The sequence below is a fragment of the Ammospiza nelsoni genome, chromosome 9 (assembly GCF_027579445.1).
Source record: "Ammospiza nelsoni isolate bAmmNel1 chromosome 9, bAmmNel1.pri, whole genome shotgun sequence".
Classification (NCBI taxonomy): domain Eukaryota; kingdom Metazoa; phylum Chordata; class Aves; order Passeriformes; family Passerellidae; genus Ammospiza; species Ammospiza nelsoni.
In genome coordinates, this window is record NC_080641.1 from 33,032,446 (window position 1) to 33,051,813 (window position 19,368).

At 40.6% G+C, this 19,368-nt stretch overlaps 1 protein-coding gene across 4 annotated transcripts in view; it reads left to right on the plus strand.

The window, feature by feature from the left end:
* FGGY (FGGY carbohydrate kinase domain containing) overlaps positions 1 to 19,368 on the plus strand; it is a 129,469-nt gene that overhangs the window by 12,350 nt on the left and 97,751 nt on the right. For 3 of the 4 annotated variants that reach the window (XM_059478187.1, XM_059478188.1, XM_059478189.1), the window contains 3 exons: positions 122 to 233; positions 2,016 to 2,167; positions 11,451 to 11,536. In XM_059478187.1, the coding sequence (XP_059334170.1) occupies positions 122 to 233; positions 2,016 to 2,167; positions 11,451 to 11,536 (350 nt within the window). Of the gene's footprint in view, positions 1 to 121; positions 234 to 2,015; positions 2,168 to 11,450; positions 11,537 to 19,368 lie in introns of those variants that run through there. The other variant, XM_059478190.1, reaches the window with a different exon arrangement.

Consider the following 19,368-nt stretch of genomic DNA (forward strand, 5'->3'; position numbering starts at 1 on the left):
GAATTTAGGAAATTTCAGCATTTAAGCTAACTTGTAACTCATTTTGTGTAGTCCTTAGTTCACATGGTGCTTGCACATGCATGGATATATTTGTGTTTCTGTGTGTTTTGTGTATTTTCAGGAAGTTGTCCGTGGAGTGGACGCCAGCCAGATCCGAGGGCTTGGGTTTGATGCTACCTGTTCCCTTGTTGTGGTGGATAAACAATTCCAGCCTTTGGCAGTCAACTCTGAAGGTAGGGCTGCACACAAAACATGATGTTACTGTGTGAGTTTTATCACTGGTGGGAGAGAACTTCACATGTCATCCAAATACCAAGTGGTGGGGCTGACTCTTGGAGATGGAGATGACACAAACTCTTTTTTATAAGAGGATTTTTCTCCTTGGTTTTTCTGTTTTAATTTTACTGCAAAATTAAATCTGAGATGAGAGTTACTTGCTGTTTGATTAAATATTTGGCATTCTGAGATCACATTCATTCATCTTGGCTCTGAGAAATTGCTTCTTAGGGAAATCTACCCTCATTTTTCTTTTCGGCATGTTTTCTTCTCCTTCAGACTGTACTGATCATGGCTTTTATGGTGTGTATAAATGCCCATCCACACTGGCTAAAGGAATGTTAAAAATGTTAGTGTTAGTGTAGTCTGACTGCTTGCTCTGTCATGGAGCTGCAGGCAAGGAGTTCAGTTTGTGTATTTTATTACACTGGTGTTCAGTCTTTGTCTAGGACAGTGCTAAACTTCAGAAACAGTCTGTGACCTTTTTCTAAAAATCTGGGAGGTTTTATTAGTTTTTGGGTAGATGATTCAGAAGACTCAGAAAGTCTGTGCTGCACTTCTTTTACCCAGTGAATCTCATTTAAGATTGTGTGCTATATCAGTAGTCACAGAGACATAATCATAATTCTGTGTATGTTCTCTTTCTGTTCTCAGATGTGTTTGTCATCTCCTTCTATCCCTCTCAAAACCCAGCTTTGCCCCCAAAATGTCCTTTTCTAAATTTAGATCAGATTATTTATTTTTCAGTTTGAGAGTCTCTTACAATCTATTCAATGCCTAATGATGTCTGAGGCTATTTTGGGTCTAATGAGTCAAATTCAGTTCTCATTTTCTGTGCTCTGATATTCCCAAGAACTTTGAGTTTACACAGTCATGGTGCTAAACAACAAGACAAGAATTCACTCAATACTCTAATGCTGTGAAGAGCCTTGCAGTGGTGATGTTTCAGGCAGTTTCACAGTCCTGAGCTGTATTTCAATCCATTTTAGAAATATTGATGTGCCTCACACTTCTGCCTTGTTTTGCACTGTTTTCAAGAGGCTGCTTGAGTGGCTGTGCTGTGGAGTGTGCAGTGTACTTAGCCAGAGAGGAATCTGCATTGTCACCTGGATTACTGTTCCCTCTCTCTGGCAGGTCCTCTGGAGGTTAATTTGGATAAAATGTTCTTTGCTTCTTGTTCTCATTTGTGTGTGCTGCAGACTTGCCAAATGCTTTTTCCTTGCACATCCAAAATAAAAGCATTTCAGCAAATTATCCCCTTTGAAACAGTATTTTGGAAAGGAATTAGGGTGGTTCTTCTCATAACCATAGAAGAGGAGAGAGAATTCCTGTAGCTGATTGAGTTAATTTCAATTCACAACATAATTGTTCAGATTTTGTCGCATTTTAAGTTTTTGGTCACCAGAATGTTCCTTTATATTTTTAACTAAATATGTGAACTTTGCCAGGAAGTTTGGGTTCTTTGAATGAAATACAAGAGAACATGATGTTTCACAGTTCTTGGATGCTCACAAGGCTAATTGGTTTCAGTCAGCATTCTCAGTGCTCAACATGTGCTAAAGTTGGGTCAGAGGGCTAAAATTTTATATTTAGATATCCACTGTGAATTATTAACACAAACAGAATTTGAGTTTTCAGTGTAGAAGTGAAAGTGTGAAGCAGTTTAGAGCCAAGTAACTCACAGTGCTGAGCTGGGGTTAAAACTGAGCTAAAAGAACTCTTTTCCTGTTTCCCCCAAGGACAGAGCCATAGGAATGTGATCATGTGGATGGACCATCGTGCAGCCAGCCAAGTCAAGCGCATCAATGCCACCCAGCACAGGGTTCTCAGCTACGTAGGGGGAGCCATGTCTGTGGAAATGCAGCCTCCTAAGTTGCTCTGGATAAAGGAAGTGAGTACATTTAACACTCTGGTGCATTTTTACTAGTGATTAGTGCCCTTGTTAATTCCCAAGAATGAGATTCTAAAACAAAGTCTTCAGTCTTAGTGTTGAACGCCAGGGTGTGTGCACAGTAATGTCAGCTAAAGTTGTGATTTAAACCTTTTAAGGTTCTTTCTTCCTCTCAGTTTTGTAGAAATATGTTTGATTTTATTGAAGTGGAGTGTTCCCTGAGAGAAACATTCCATATGCCTTCCTTATCTAAGATTAGAGATATATATACAAATAGAGGTACAGATAATAAATGAAGTATCCTAGGATTTAGTTATGGAGATGTATTTCCTACTTCAACTGGAGCCTGGAGTGCCAGAGGAGGGCCTTTGAGGCATCCAGCAATGCAGGGTGTGCTGGCCTTGGCTGCTGGTAGAGAAACACTCCACTTCCAGCTTCAGTTCAATTCTGTCCCATCAGCAGGAATAAACCATGTGTAGAGGGAAGGTGCCCTGTGTGTAATGTGTACCTCTGCCTCTGTCTCCTGTGTTTAAATTTGGTGTGTTACAATGAAGTATGGCTTCCTAATAACAACTGTCAGATAAAAGGAGAGACACTTGCCACTTGAAATTTTTATAACTTCCTCCAGCCTGCATTTTTACATTTGGCCTCAATGGTGCTCACTGTCATTTCAACAAAGCCCAAATGTAAATTACTTGCTGCCAGTTTCAAGCAGCCAAATTCTCCTGTCCTTACAGACATGAGACATTAGATTGTAACAAGGTGCAGATTGGGGAAAGTCAAAGGAATTAACTGGTAGAAGCAGGTACTGACAGATTAATGATAATAGAGGGTAATCAATGTTGATAATGAAATATGAATGTCCATCTACTAGTTCTTCCCTTCTCGAGCTACAAGTATCATACATCAGCCATTTTATAAATAATAAAATGTAAACTGTAAAAACATTAAATGAATCGTTTGCATTTAAAGCATTTTTATATTGCAAGGTCTGGGATATCAGTACCTGAGTGCTCAGGAAATCCAGAATTATGGGGTGACCAAATGTGGTCACATGGAGGTGAGAGCCTGCTGTGACCTCAAAGCCCTGTGCATGATTGCTGTGGTGTAAAGGGGAGAGCATTGCAGGCCTTGTTCCCTCCATGAGCTGGGGGTGGGACACAGGATTCTCCTGGGTGGGACACAGAATTCTCCTGGGTGGGACACAGGATTCTCCTGGGTGGGACACAGAATTCTCCTGGGTGGGACACAGGATTCTCCTGGGTGGGACACAGAATTCTCCTGGGTGGGACACAGGATTCTCCTGGGTGGGACACAGGATTCTCCTGACGCCAGGTGCCAGCCAGCAGCAGGGTGGCACAGAACAGGGCTTGTTCACATGTCCCTTTTCAGCTCCTGACACACCAGCTAAGGAGATTACTGTCCTTAAGAGAGGGTTTTTCACCTCAGTGTCTGCCTGCTGAGCTGCCCACTCACAATTCCTGAGTGCTCTGGCCATGACTCACCATTAAACTGCTTAAGCTTGTCCTGCTTAGCTCGGGCACCTCAGCACCCACAGCAGCTCCTCAGCTGCTCAGGAGCAGGAACAGTTATCCTGCAGTGGGCTGCAATCTGCTGAGATTTGGCTAAACCTTTCAGCTCTGGAGGGGTGAGGGATTGAGTGCTTTTACAGCTTCTTTACTCCTTGCAAAATAGGAGGGGGAAAGGAATTAGATGCCGAGGGAGGGTTTATTTTCAGTGCCAGGCACAGTAATGCATCCATGGCTTACCTGACATCAGGGCTGTCAGCAAAGGGTCACTTTGGCCTCTGACAGCTCAAACTCAGCCTCATGTAATGCAAGTGTCCTCACTTTTTGCAAACCTTACAATTACTTTGAATGCCAGGTTGTTCAGATGAAACCTACAACAGCAGTTTGCACATCTGATGTTTCTCAGCAGGCTGTCTGGAACCGGGCTACAAATATAAATTATTTAAGTGTCTTCAGATTCTTCATTATCAATATTTTATATATCAATAAATTGTGACACAGGTATTACAGGTATTGTCAGGAAAAATACTTACAGAATGGTATTTAATGTGTTCTCCCTATATTGTCTTTATTTTCTGTGTCTAGTGGATTTCCCAGTGGCAGAGTGAGATTTTGGTCTAGCTCATACACCATAGGGAAAATATACTTTATATTCTGACTACAGGATTATCTCTTATGCTAGTGATAATGCACAAGCTGGTAAAAAGGAAGCTTAACTTTCAAATCACATGGGAGAATTGCAAGATAAGGAGGTAGAAAGACACATTTTCATTTTATTCTAATTTTTTCAGCTATCTGAGGGCTTTGCAAAATTGAAACTGAAATTCCCATTATACTTCTACTTAATTATGCTAACTGGTGTTCAGAAAATGAGTGCACTGTACCTGGTTTGATCTGATTACTGCCTGGGAAAGTTTTACCCACACTGTGCCTAGCTGTGATCATGGCTTTGGTCTCTCCAGCTTTCTTGACTATTGAGTGCAGTGAGATGGGTTTTTCTTTTCCCTTCCCTTTCCTTCCTTATTCCTTTCTCAATATTCCTCCCTAATGTTGTCATATACCTGACAGCATCCCAGGAAGTTAAGACAAAAACAGTGGATTGGGCACATTCTCTTGTGTCTGACCATAATCAAAACTGGCTAAACCAAGGTGAATCCAGAAGCTACTTTGAGCCTTTGGTTGGCATCATGTTTCTGGAAGGTTCTTGATCAGAAGGCTTGACATGGCTGCAACACATTCAACACAGGGATGTTTGTAAAGAAAACAAAGCTGAGCAAAACCCACAGCCAGACACGTTGCACAGTCATGCTCCAGGTCAGCTTGTACACCCTAATATATGAAGAATCAGTGTTGACTTTTGCTTTGAATTCTCTGGACCTTATTTTGAACTCCCCAGGAATTTAATGTTTCTGTTGGTAAATGTTTTTGCTGTTTTCCCTCTGTACATCTTTGCCTGGGATTGGATTCCACAGCTGTTTGCATTCATATGGGTTTTGCAGAGAAAGAGCAGTGGGGAAAAGTACTGCTTCATGTCTGAAGTGAAATAATAAAATAGAAGTTAAATAATAATGATAAAATAAATAAAAGATCAATTTAGGAGAGTACTGGGTGCACCTTTGGAAGTAAGTTATTTAAAGTATACTGATACTAAATGATGGTTGGTCTGTTGTTACACTGAGAAGTTAATTGTGTGTACATTGTTACCAAATCGTCCCTCTCCCTTTCCATGGTGCTGACCTGGGTCTGGAAGGCCACTTTAGGAGAAACTCTTGTCCCATGTTTTGCCCTGGGTTCTCCTAACAACAGGGTTTGCAAACGTGGTCTCTGTGAGGAAGGGTCTGACATGGGTCTGACCAGCAGTGCTGGTAAGCTGTCAGTGATTAGGTGTCTCTCAAAAGAAAGAAGTGGAGTTTATGTGGATTGAAGAATTTTCATCTAAGCAATCAAAAGTGTTTCTGAAGAATATGACTTTGCAAATTTACTGTGAATTGGTTGGAAGTAATGAAGAGTAAGGAGAAAGGATGAAGGTGATTTACAAGGCATTTGGAGAGGGACTTTGGACAAAGGTCTGGAATGACAGGACAAGGGGGAATGGTTTCATACTGACGAGGGGCAGGGTTAGATGGGAAGAAATTCTTCCCTGTGAGGGTGGGGAGGGCCTGGCACAGGTTGCCCAGAGCAGCTGTGGCTGCCCCATCCCTGAAAATGTCCAAGGCCAGGAGGGGCTTGAGACAGCCTGGGATAGTGGAAGGTGCCCCTGCCCATGGCAGGGGCTGGAACTGGATGAGCTCTAAGATCCCTTCCAACCCAAATTCTGGGATTCAATAATGACCTAACTGTGCTTTTCCATTTCCATCACCTTGTTCCTGGAATTGAGGCTGCAGATGACCTCACTCAGTGAGAGCAATGAGCTGACACCACTGTACAAGAAGTAGATACTGGTCCTTATCTCTTGTGGCTTTCTTCCTCTCCCCTTGTGTTTTTTTGTGAAGGGTTGCTGCAGGTTTTCTTTCAAGTAACAAATTACTCTCATCTGCTTCTTTTTGACTTTCTTTTTCCATATAATGTTTTTTCTTTAACATTTCATCCCCCTCCACAGCATAGAGATGTAACTAGATACTGGAGGCTTCAGAATGTATTCCCTTCTTCCAGTTCTTCATCTCCATTCCATTTTGAGTTTGAATTAAAAGTCTAAATTTTTAAGGCCATAATAGGCTTTTTGAGGTCTTCTCTTTGATTTGTATTTGCTTACATTCAGTCCAGTTTGATTGGGGCTGAATCATTTTACCCTCTGGCATCTCTTAGTTATCATCCATGAAATTAATTGGTTGGTCTTGATGCTTGTGATTGCAGATAGGTGTTCCTATGGCAAAGCCTTCCCTGCAAGTGGGGTTTGTGTGTTGGGCACAGCTGTTGGCAGTAAATGATCATCTGAATGCAGCTACTGTGAGGCCTGTGGGGCACTCTGGTTAAAGTGTGCATATCTGTGGCTCACTTAGGAGCACTATTGTATTTTTTTGCCTGTGTGGGTCATGTGTGGGGATAGAGTCCACCAGTGTTCAATGCAAAACCAAACAAATACATGGGTTTTTATAAAGCTGGCTTCTGTGGATGCAGCCACGTTTGACTTTTGACATGTGGTCACATGAATTGAGAACATCAACTGTAAATGAAGGTGGAACAAAGAATCCTTTGACAAATATTTAGCAACTAGCTGAAAGATGGCTTGGACAAAGTCTTCCTGAAGCCACTAAAGTAAATTTGAATATAACCTTCACTAAAAAGGAAAGTAATTCCTGGTTACTGGTTCTTTTTAAATAGCCAATTAAATTCACTCCTTTTGCTCTTATTTCCTTAGATTTTATTCTTTACAATTTTCTTACAAAATGTTATTGTAGTAGTTATTACCTTCTGTAGTTGCCAGTATGTTTTTGTGCAGTTTATTAAGTGGGTTCTGTCATTTTGGTGACTTTGGCTAAAAAAGCTGGATGTTCACTGCCTGACTGAGTGTGTAGGTAGTTCTGGGAGAGGGATGCCTGCATGTGAGCTGAAAATGTGAGTACATAACTCCTTCACTTGGGAATTATTTTGCTGCAGGAGTTTGTCAGTACAAGACAACTGTACATATATTGATGCTGTGGCAAACCATGTTAGAGCAGTGAGAACACAGCTCAAACACAGCAATGCAAGAACTGCAGGGAAGGGCTACAGAATTAGCTTGTTTGTATTTTTTTTTTCCTAGAGATAGCAGAAGAAAAAAATGTTGTTTACTAATTTCTGGCTGAAAATGTTATTGTAGCTTGTGCCAAAACGAAAGGATGCATGCTATGTTTTCCTCATACTAATGACATTATATACCAGCTATTTCTAAAAAATACTAGTCCTGTTAAATCAGAGATGCTGAACTTTATGGTTTATTTTAAGTGGGTGGGGGATGTTGGACTAGGGACAGGTATTTGCTTGGTAACTGCCTCCAAATGAAGTGCAGTCTTCTATATTCTGTTTTCACAACTCTGCTTTTAATTTCATGTTTAAGAGGGAAGAAGAGCCTCCCTTTAGGGGGAAAAAAACCCCCAAAACAGGGATTGACTGTTTAGCATATTATTCCTCTGCCATTAATAGCTAAAATCAATAATCAGTGAGCAGGTTTTTTTGCTGGCAGTGATCTTCCTGTATGTTACAGTTCACATCCTCAGTTAGAGCTGCTGTTTGATCCATCACCTTTCTTCCTTCTGCACACCCATGACTTGCAGCTAGCAGTGGGGTCATTTGCAGAAACAATTAAAACCTCTCTTTCCCTGGCAGTGGGGGGAAGGATAGTGCATGTAGTGGCATTAGCTTGGCAGCAGCTCCTTTGCTGGTGCATGTCTTATTCACTGCTTGCTGCCCTTGCAGCTGGCTTTTTGTCGTGTTGAATGTGAATATTTTTCCATTAAAATGAATAATAAATTCTGTGTTAAATGAGAATGACTCCAGGCTGTTGAGTTTGGAACTGAACTCTTGTTTAGAATTGTTTATAAATGTTTCAACACTCTGTGTTATCACAATCCATACACAGTGCAGACACACATGCATAAGTTGTACTTCAGACTGAATCTGGTGTTTAGCTGCAGTTGCTGATCAGGCAGAAGTGCCATTTAGAAACAGCACTCACAGATGGGAGATTTGAAGCACCTGCACCTCAGAGCACCTCCTGCTTGGGCTGTCCCCTCTCCTCTGCAGTGGGACGAGGCTCCCAGCAGGCACACACTGTCCTCCCTGCCTTGTTCCAGCTTCTCCAGCTCTGATTCCACGTGTCTGCTCTGTCCTTCTGCAGCCCTGCCTGGCCTGGGCTCTGGTGCTTGCCTGCCTGTGGTGCCATGCCCAGGATGCCTCCGGGATTTAAGGATGCCTGCACCAGTGTCTGGGTGCTGCTGGCAGTTTTCTCCCCCTTCAGCAGCAGCTTTATTCCAAGAGTTTACTTTCCAAACCCCTCCTCTCCCCCTGCCCTTGTTCCTGACTCTGATAATTCAGCCAGTTAATCTTTTACTAGTTGGAGTGCATGTTGTGTCAGAATTGATCAGTTTGCAGCCATGGCTCTGGCAAGGATGGAATTTCTGCTCATGGCCTATCTTGGGTGTCTGGAATAGCTCTATTACATGGCTTGGCATCCAGTGTGAAGCGTGGGAGATCCAAGTTGTAAATCCTTGCTTTGAGTTGGAGTAGGGCATAGGACATGAGGTTTTGGAGCCCTGTGAGTGTGTGCATAATTCCCTTTCTTCCTTACACACAATGTGCATTTGTTTTCTGTAATTTAGATAAAGATGTATGTATTTTCAGTCCAATTAAGAAATCCCTCATTTTCCCTTCTTGCCTAGGAAGATGAAAATACATTGCACTACATAATTCTTAAACTCTTTGACCCCAAGTATTTGGGATTAACAATGTCAAAATGTTATTCTGTGGAGGTGTAGCTGTTTAAGCAACCAAAGAAACGAGAGAGAGAGAGAGATAAGGAAAGGACACCCCATAGCACCCCATAAGAACCTCTGGAAAGCAGAAAGATTGTGAATTCCTTTGCAAGGAACTTTGGAGGGTGAGTTGCAGGATGTGAATACAGCATTGGGAACGTTCCTGGATCTTTTCCACAATCCTTTTAATGTGGTCACAGATTCCTGACTGGGTGAAAATAAATTTGAATTAACTTCAGTGAGTGTTGAAAACATGGAGACTTTAAATTTGTTTGGAAAAAGCATCAGGGCATGCTATGATTTTTTTTTGTCTGTACTAATTAGTGATGACACAGCATCAAGATGGCAAAAAATGAATCATTTGGATGTTCATGAAACAAAGTATTTTGAATGTCGCTAACATGTGGCTTTTGGGAATTCTTGAAGAAATAGGATCAGGATCCAAGGAGTATTTGATGAAACAGATTTATTTGAAGAGGACAGTTATTCTTAATCCAGTTTATTTTCTGATTAAAGTAATAACCAAACTACTCCTTTTGCTTCTTGAAGGCTCTCAGGTGTGTTAACAACACATAATGGCTTTTATTATCAAAATAATCAGGCTGAATGATCTTGGGGCTAAATTATAGAGCACCTTGGCATTCATGTAGGAAGTTAAATTTGATGTGAGTAGCAAGCACATATGTCTGGAAGGTGAGCTAAGCCTGAGTGCTCAGGAGCAGACATCCAAAGGTTGTGTGTTTTATGTTAGAAAGTTGTAATCAGAGAATTTTTTTTTGAAGTCTATAGAAACCCAGTAAGTTTTAGAACTTTTTCAAGGTTCAAACTCAAGAAGTTTTAAGACAGATTCTTGGCGTGACCCAAAATAAACCAAAATTTTGCTTTTTTTGTACTTACCCAGTTGCACCTTAGTTTCTCAAATTCATCGATTCCATTTCAGCAAATTCTGGGCTTGTAAGATTGTGGTTTGATATCACAGAGTGTCTAAATTATGTAATTATGTTACAAAATCACAGAATCACAGGATGATTTGGATTGGAAGGGACCTTAAAGCCCATCTCATTCCAACCCCCTGCAATGGCAGGGACACCTTGCACTGTCCCAGGTTGCTCCAAGCCCTGTCCATCCTAGCCTTGGACACTGCCAGGGATCCAGGGGCAGTCACGGCTTCTCTGGGCACCCTGTGCCAGGGCATCACCCTCACAAGGAAGAATTTCAAGAACCAGGTATTATTTCTCTAAAATGGAATTATCTTCTCCTTTAGTTCAGCCTGTACATTCTTGTCATTGCATGAAATTAATTTCTGTTCCAGAAAGACCCCAGCAAGGACTTGTTTCTAGAGCAGGAGCTGATCTTAAGTGAAAAAACTTTGCACTTTTCAATTATTTAAGAAGCTGGTGGAAGTTTTTCAAGCAATCTTTGTGACCCTTGTGGACTTTTATGTTTTTTTTTTTTGCTGTTTTCTCCTTATTTTAATGTACTGGGGTGAGAGGGGACCATTGGGATTGCACTGCAGGACAGTGATGCTCACTGTCTGTCACACTGGAACACATTACTTCTGGGAAGACTTTCTTCCCATTCATCATGGTCTGATACCTGTGGGTGGTGTGTGATTGTGTTTGTGGAAAAGTAGTTTTGATACTATGCAGTGTTAACATCAGCTGAAATCAGACTGAGCTTTGGAGATGGAAACGGGGAATAGAGCCTGGCCCAGGTGGTGTAACCAGCCTTTTCTGTACTATCATCTCTCTTCAGAAAACAGCAAACTCCTTGTAAATTATTTATCTTGGTAGAAGAGTTTTTTAGAAGTTTGGGAATGTCATGTGGCTTTTCAGATCTACAAGCTTTGTTTGTGCATTTTCAGAGCTCTTTGTTTTCTTCCTATGCTTATAATTAACAAATACTAAATTTTAAATCTTAAATTTTAAGCATTTTTAAATCATAAATGGCTTATTTTAGAAAATGGAGCATTTTTCAGGCAAATATTTTTTTATAAAGTTGTTTGAAACTGCTCTGACACTGAGCAGCTGATGGGGAACAGAGGCACCCCAGGTTATGGATCTGAAACTTGTGCCTCCATGAACTCTTCATGGGGAACTTTGTTTATCTATGATCAGTCTGTGCTGGGGAAAGGCTCAGCTCTCCATGCAGTAAATCAGAGAGAGGAGCTGACTGGATGATCAGAGCAATGAGTTTGAAAAAATTGTCATTTTAACCTAAATATCAGGATTTTAATTGCATTAAAACAAGGGCATGACCATGCCTGACCTCTAATATCTGCCTTTCTAAACATATTTTTATTAGAACTTGCCAGAATCGTGGGAGAAGGTTGGCTACTTCTTTGATCTTCCGGATTTCTTATCTTGGAAAGCCACAGGTGTCACTGCAAGGTATGTTAATTATAACAATATGGTTTTGTCTATTTTCTTATGCACATTTCTGCTTTAATTCATTCTGACTGGACCTGCTGTTATATACATCTGTCTGTAATTCAGCCAGCTCCAAAACATCTTGAACCTATCTCCTGCCTCCATTGTGCATTCCTGAGCACAGTTGTTCCTGGGAGCAGTGGAATTCACAGATAGAGTGTGTTGCTGCAAAATGTCATTTTGGAGCATAAATATGATTGCTGGAGTTCCTGTGAAATAAATGTCCAATAATTCTTTGAAATCTATTTTGTTGACAAATTTATTGACTTTTTTGAGAATTGGAAATACACACTTATTTGCCATGTGGTAGGGCTCTGTAATGGTCACTTCACTGTAAAACATGGAGCTGTGCTGCTCCACATAATTCCACATCTAGAATTCTGGCTGAGTAGTTGAACAAAACCTTCTGAGAGAACCCCTTAAAAATCTGGATTAAAGTGACCAACACAGGTGAGGGCACTTGCAGATCCTTGTGAGAAGTGAGGACCAGTATTATCTATTTAAAATCATGCCCAGTTCAGTGCAGCTTACAATTATTTCCATTGCAGTTTGTGGAGTAGAATCTGTGCAAAATGTAGTCTCAAATGAAAACTGGCCACAGGATAGTTTTAGTGTCTCTGGAAATCAAGATACTTTCTTATCAAATACAGTTCTTTTTAATTGAGTGCTCTATTTCTCCCTAGCTAGTTTTCCTGATTGACAGCTATTGTTAGAGCATTATACAGCAGGGAAGTGCTATGATTGACTTAAAAAATGCAAAAAGAGGAGTTGTGTAAGGACTTGCCAAGGTGATAATGGATAAATGGCATCTTAAATCTTCTTCCTTTGGACTTTAAGTCAGATTTTGCAGTCTAACTCTGAATTATATAAACGCAGAACAACTCCCACCCCACAGATCTTGCAATCTAAACAGTCCTGTCACCTGACCGAACTCTACCTTCAAGAGGATAAATCCCTGGCTCCCAGATGATATTCCTGGGTCTGATTCTTGTGAAAGTACTCAAGACTTTTAGAATTAGCACCCTTTGCTCAGGGCATGAGGAGGGGGAGGCTCTGAAAAGGGAGGGTGCAGTGATCCTGAGAGCACCATGGTCCTGCCTGCCTTTGGCTTTGTGTCCTTGGCTGCAATTTCCTGCAGGTGAAGCAGAGAATCTCTTTGGAAAAAAAAGCCAGAAAAAAAGAGTTGCAGAGGATTATACTCAAAATTTGAGATGCCTGAATTTAGACTGGCAAGTTAATTTCCTTAGCAAGGACAATATGATTACTCAAAATCTTTTGATTGCATTGATGAATGTTGTAAGGGAGAGTTGAGAAGACTCTCTGGGCAAAGTCTTCCCTCACACTTTGGTTCAGTGTCTTCAATTTTGAATAAAATAGCTCCTTGTAAATCCTTCATTGCTGTCTTTAATGTGCTCCCCAAAATCAAGCCCATTGTTTGGGCTCTAGTGGGTTTTCTTGTAGGGTAACAAAAAAGGAAGCAAAAGACAGGAAAATAAGGACAACAAGCATTTAGCTGGAATCAAACCTTGTTTTCTTTTCCTTTCTCGCTTTACCCCATGTACACCTGTTTTCTGAGAATTTTCTTGTAGGCTGGTGAAGTCAAGTAATTTGTCCTGCATATGCTCATAATACAGGGGAAGTGTGAATTTATCATGTATGAGATTATTACCTCTTACCACCCTTTCTGCCTTTGAGCACAAAGGAGTATATTCACAGGGCAAGACAGTGTTAGTCACTGTGAATCATACAGAACTTGGCCCTGATAAAAGAATGATTTATTTTTTTTTAAATTTGTTTTGATGATGGGGATTTTACCAAAATAAATGCAATTCTGAAGGCACTTTTATAGCAAAGACATTGGTTCTTTAAATTTTTAAGGGGCTCTCTAAAACATTTTCTATGTATTTGACATTTAGAAATTATGTAAAGTCTTTTTGCCTTCAGTGAGGTCACTGTGCACAAAGTTAAGTGTGTGTGAGATCAGAGTTTGATGTATTTGAAAAGCAGTTCTTGACGTGTGTTTCTAAGTATGAAATCCTATGTCCTTCACCTTTCATTCTGCTGGCTTGAACTGCCTTGTTGCCAAGTTTTTTTCCAGTAGACCTACAATAAACAATAAGTGTTTCTTACCTCTGAGGTGGAGGGTCAAACATCTAGAATTTTTTACCTTCTGGCTTTAAAATTGCTCTGTATCTCACTGAACAACATCCACTCATCAGTTGCAAAGGATGAGTTCCAAATTTTTGATTCCTATTGTTCTTGGAAAGCTGTTGCCTGTAATGCTCCATATTTAATGTAGTATGTTTTATTGTTTCTGCTTTGGGCTGATGAACAGCCATTGACTTGTCCTGAATGATCCAGGCAGCTGACTATTCTGCATTAAAAGAAATGTTATTTAAAAAAATTTTGCTTAAAAATTTTAGATTTTAAATGTTAATTTAAACAATTAAATTAACATTTAATTTATATGTTAATTAAAAAATTTAAACTTAGAACTTCTCAGCTTTGCCCCCCAAGGCTGCAACAGTGAGAATTGGTTTTGCCACTTGAATACTCAGTTGTCTTCTCTGGAAGTGCTGTGGTGGAGAGGAAGAGATGTGACAGAGTCTTAGCAGTGGTTTTCAGAGGCTCAGCACTCCTGCTCGTGCTGAGTGTGACTCACTGCCTTCCCTCCCCCATGCAGGACCTCTGGTAACCTTTCCTTTATATGGTACTTTGGGTACAGCTATCTTAATAAAATCTCAACTCCTCTCTGGTTTAGTTACAGGCTACTGTGTTATGGATGGGGAGTTCTTACCAGAGATGCACATCTGCAACCCTACTGTGTTCCTGGAGTCTTGTGAGGGATTACATTGCAGATAAGAATAGGGCTGAGCTGTTAAACTGGGTGGAATCCACACACAAATTTCTCAAAGGTCATGTGTGTTTAGACCCAGAGTTCTGCTTTAGGGCCATTTCCAATCATAGGCAGCTCACTCACTGCAAAATGAGCTAGTGTGTACTGGAATTTAAGATGAATTCTAACAAAAGAGAGATTAGACCTGTGAAGGAGGATGTGGAAATGTAGGGAATAATGTCAGGCTGACATTATTGAGATAGAAGGTGTCCAGCATTGTGCTGGAGGAGCCACCTCCCAAAATGACCAAAAAATGTTGGAACAAGTAGAATATTTATGCAGATTATTTTTTGTCATGTTATTATACTCTAGCTATGTAGGGAAAATAATATGCCATTTAGTAGAGACTTCATCTCATCTAAGAATTTGACCCAAATAATTTTCTTGTGAAAATACTTGTCCAATCAGTCTTCAGCTGCTTGCCATCATGACATGGGAAAGGGTGGAACAGATGTTTCATATACTTCACTTTTCTAAAAGATCTCCTTTTAACAGATATCAGGATCATGAGTTTCTCAGTTTTATAAGGAAGAAATTCATACTGTTTATGGTAGTGATGGATTGCAAAGTGAAAAGCACATGCTAGTAGTTGATAAAAAGCATTTCTGGGAAGCACATGACTAATATTTGTATCTCTGTGAGAGAGGGGGATCTCTCTTTAGTTCACAGTCTATTTTCAACAGGAAGATACTTGACAAATTGTTTTTTTTCATTTATGAGTTCCTTGGCTTGTGCATGTTTAAGTAGTTGGCTCTTTATGTTAAGCAGTGATTGAGTCCTTAAAGTTTATTTGTAACCTGTTTTGCATAGTTGATAATTAAGGCTGGAGCTGGCTCCATGGCACTGATTGACTTCCAGAGAATTCCCTGGACATTGTCAGAGTTGATGCAGAGTCCACTGGGATAAACATGAGTAGACTCTGGTCCCTTGTTGAATTGTAGTTAGGGAAGCTTGTAATAAAACAATAAAGCTAGGGGGGTGCTCTAGAATCCAGGAATCTGGATTCAGATCTCTGCTCTGTGATTTGGACAAGTGAATTAAAATCTGTGTTTTTGGAGGTGTTCAGGGAGCTGAATCCATGTGAGGATTTGATGTTTGTTCTTCATCTGTTAGACTGGTGCACCCACGCATTCTTGGGAGGTTGCTTACTTTTACCACTGTGAGGTCTCCTGTGGCTGTGTCAGTGCAGCCCTCACCAAATATTTTATCCAGAATAGGCTGGAAACTTTGAGGAGGGAGAGTGCTTTTAGAAGAGGAGCTTATGTTTAGAGGCGCTGTTGGAAAAACAAACCAGTGCGAGTTAAACCATTATCTGAAGGATGTCTGTGTCCTTTTCCAGGATTGGGCAATCCTTGCAGAGAGATGTGGTAACTGCAGCAGCACAGACACCACGGTTTGGGGCCAGCTGCCCTTCCCTTCCTTCCTAGCCCTGCCATGACTAATGGATGCCCTTTGGCTGGGATCTGGTGCTTGGATTCTTGTTGATATTTTGTGCCTGCTTCAAAAGATGCCCAGTCTAAAAATCAGGCCTTGTCTCTGGCAAGAAGGGGCCCAGGGAATATTTCAGAAAGCTGTTGTGATTAGTGCTGAGCCCATGGGGCAGTGACAGTGTCCTGAATTACACTCTGGTGTTGTGTCCTGTTTATGAAATGAAACCCAAGAGTTCAGACATGCAGACTTGTTTAGAGAAGTCTCTGGAGGAGAGAGAATTATCTTGAAAGGCTGCTTGGGAGGGGAGGGATGGTGTTTTTGTGGGTTGGACAAAGTACCATGAATTTCTTGTCCTGGAGCCAAAAGCAAGTGTCCCTGTGATGGTATGTTTGCCAAATGAGAGAATTCTACTGCTATCAGGCTTTTAATAAATTCAAAACATGTTCTTTGGAGACTGGTGACACACAGACTGATCCAGAAAATAGGAAATGTGTAGCTGGAAAAGTTTTCAGGACTGTGAACGGCAGGTGCAATGTGAGCTATTACTGTTAGATTTTTTTTTTTTTTAATTTAAAAATGATACATCCTTGAGTCTACCGAGTAATCTGAAAGAATTCTGTGTGCTGGAGAAAAAAATTGTCGGCAGGTCTCGTTAGTGTTAGCCAGGAAGCACACAGGCAAACAGGAAGCTTTAGCTATTGTTATTGTACAAGTGCCCTTTACAAAATATTAGCAAAAGAAGCTTAATGTGTTTTCCACAAGAACAGGAGCCCTTCAGAGTGTCTCACTGTATCTGCCCAGTGAAGAAAAACTGCACTGTCCCCTTCCAACAGCTTCAGACATACATTGAGAGGTTGCACTGCAGAGGCTTGCATTCAGATCTTCAAATATTTACTACTTAATTTTTTGAAGTTGTTAGGATTGTTAATTAGCTGTGACAGTATCTAGCCCTTCATTTTCTATTGTGTTCATTTGCTGCTAAAAAAAAGAAAAAAACCAGCTAGGTCAGTATAGAAAGGATTGGGGGCAGGGGATGTATTCCTGGCAGTTTGCCACAGAGACACTGAACTGAGCCAACCATGAAGTCATCGTGAACTCAGGGAGTCTCACTAATCTAAGGCAATGTGTCTTAATTTGACAAAGCAAAGGCTGCTTGATAAGCAAGCCCAGCTAGAAATGCTGTGAAATGGGGGTGTTTGTTAAGTGGAGATTGTGGATGAGAAATGTGGTGATATGAAAGGAATCATCTTGGTTTCAGGTCCTTCCTCCCCCAAGCCTAAAGGCAGGCTTGGCTCCCTTCTCCCCTGCAGCTCGGGCTGTGCAGTGGCTTGATGTGAAATTTGAGAAACATATGTAGTTTTCTATTTCAGGAAAATGATCTCAGGGATTGAATGTGTGTTTTGTTGGCTGTTAAGCTCTGATCTTGCCTAGTGTGGTAGTTTGAGAGTGTGTGTGTATGTGAGTTTGTGTGTGATGGTTAAAACATTCTCCAGCACTTAAAAAACAAAATAATAAAAACAAATCAGAGTTCATATATGCATTGTTGTTAAAGGTTTTATTTCTTCAGTCTCAAAATGCAACATCCAACATCTTAAGAAGACTCTTAAATAACTGTACTGTATATATCAGAAAGTCTTTTATTTTCCATAATTGTCATTAACATTTACTTGTTAATGATGAGTGGTGCACACACAGCTTCCCATCGAAGCAAGAAACTCTGTTTAAACAGCCATTTCATTGTTGGTCCTGTGCAGAACCAGTGGAGATAAATGAACACTGTAATTATTAACTTCTGTGAGGTTGACATGGCAATCTCCCCTTAATAATATTCATAAAGAGTTGGCTGGGAGTCTGAGATGCCTCTTGCTGACATCCTCACTAATGGTGGGACTGGATAACTGTTCTTCTCTGGACCTGGGGGAGTATTGAAGGAGGTTGTGGTGTTACAGCCTTAAATTCTGAGGAAAAATGAGACATAAACCACAGAGGAGTTTGTTGTCTTTCAGTTCTTTTAATGTTTTTTTTTTCAATCGTTTCTGTTCTCTTCAGAGCCAGGCTGGGTGTTCGGGGTGTTTCTCTTGCATTAGCTCCTGTGAACACCATCAGAGATCAGACCCTCATGGTACAAGGGATGTAATAAACAATCTGTCATCTCCTTTGAACTCTTCCTTATGTGAAACCCTATGGAAAGCGCCCTTGTCCCCTGTGAGATTGGGTCTCTGTTCAGCCAGAGCTGTGTAACAATTGCTTCCTTGCATAAATTTGAACCAGATAAGAAAATAGCCATGTTTATGAACTCCTGGGTCATTTACAGCCCCAGCAGTGTTTTGGTGTGCACATATATAATGCATGTATTCACAGTAAATTTTTAAAAACCACCCCCCTGAAAACAATAACATTCCAGGAGAGTTCTCATCCAGAGAAGGGAAGAAAAGCTGTGTAGCATGAAGTCTGTGCACTGTATGTGTACACACACTGCTTAGAAGTATTAAAACTCACAGAAATTTATTATCCCATAAGGGCCTCTTTTGTCTTTTCTTCCTTTTTTTTTAAAAACCCCCAAACCTTTACTCCTCTGTAATACCTTGCATATGAAAGAACCTTAATAAATTCAGCCCTTAAATGTGCTCTTAACCAAGAAAGTGGCATTGTTATTTTATAGCTGGGAAAAGAGCCGTATAATTTGAAGGGTAACATTCTTTAAGTGTTTAGCTGGGCATCCAGCTTTCTGTCTAACTTGCAGTGAGAATTAGGTGTCGTATTCCATAGGCATTTTCACAGATCACACTATAAATTATTTATTCTGGACCAATTCTTCCTCCAGACTTCCCAAACAAATGCCTTTCACCACTGGAGTGTTCCTCCTCTGCCTCTCACTGTAATACATGGCTGTAACAACAGTCTTGGCCTGGAGGGCAGTTTACCTACAGGTTTGCTTTATTTTTTTTGGCTGGCTCTCTCAATCTTCTTAATGTTAGTAACTTTCACTGGAAATTCTCTGCGTGCTTTAGGATGACACTGATGGTGTCAGGGTTGATTTACATTATCTCTTTAAAGTAGCATTAGCTTGCCTAGGACTTTTTCTCTTATTTGTTTTAGAATTCGTGTTCTCCAGAGAGGAGCCTTTTAACTGTGAAATGTAAATAACCTGACAAGGAAGACTTCCAAAGAAAATGCGTCTTTGTCCATGGCAGTGATACCAAGCTTGCCAACTCCGTAACCTTTAAAACAGAGCACTTTTATGCTTGACCTGTCATCTGCCTATAAAAATAATCTTAGATCAATGATACAGTGCTTTCAAGAATGTGTCTGAAGAAAGCAGGCACTTCTATGGATGTGTTCTGTCATTTCTTCATTGTGATGGACCATCTGCTGCTTTAACTCTCAGTAGGATCTGGTTATTGATTTGGTGTAAGTGCCTGGCTCAGCCTTTTGCTTGCACTGAGGTGATGAACACTTTTACTGC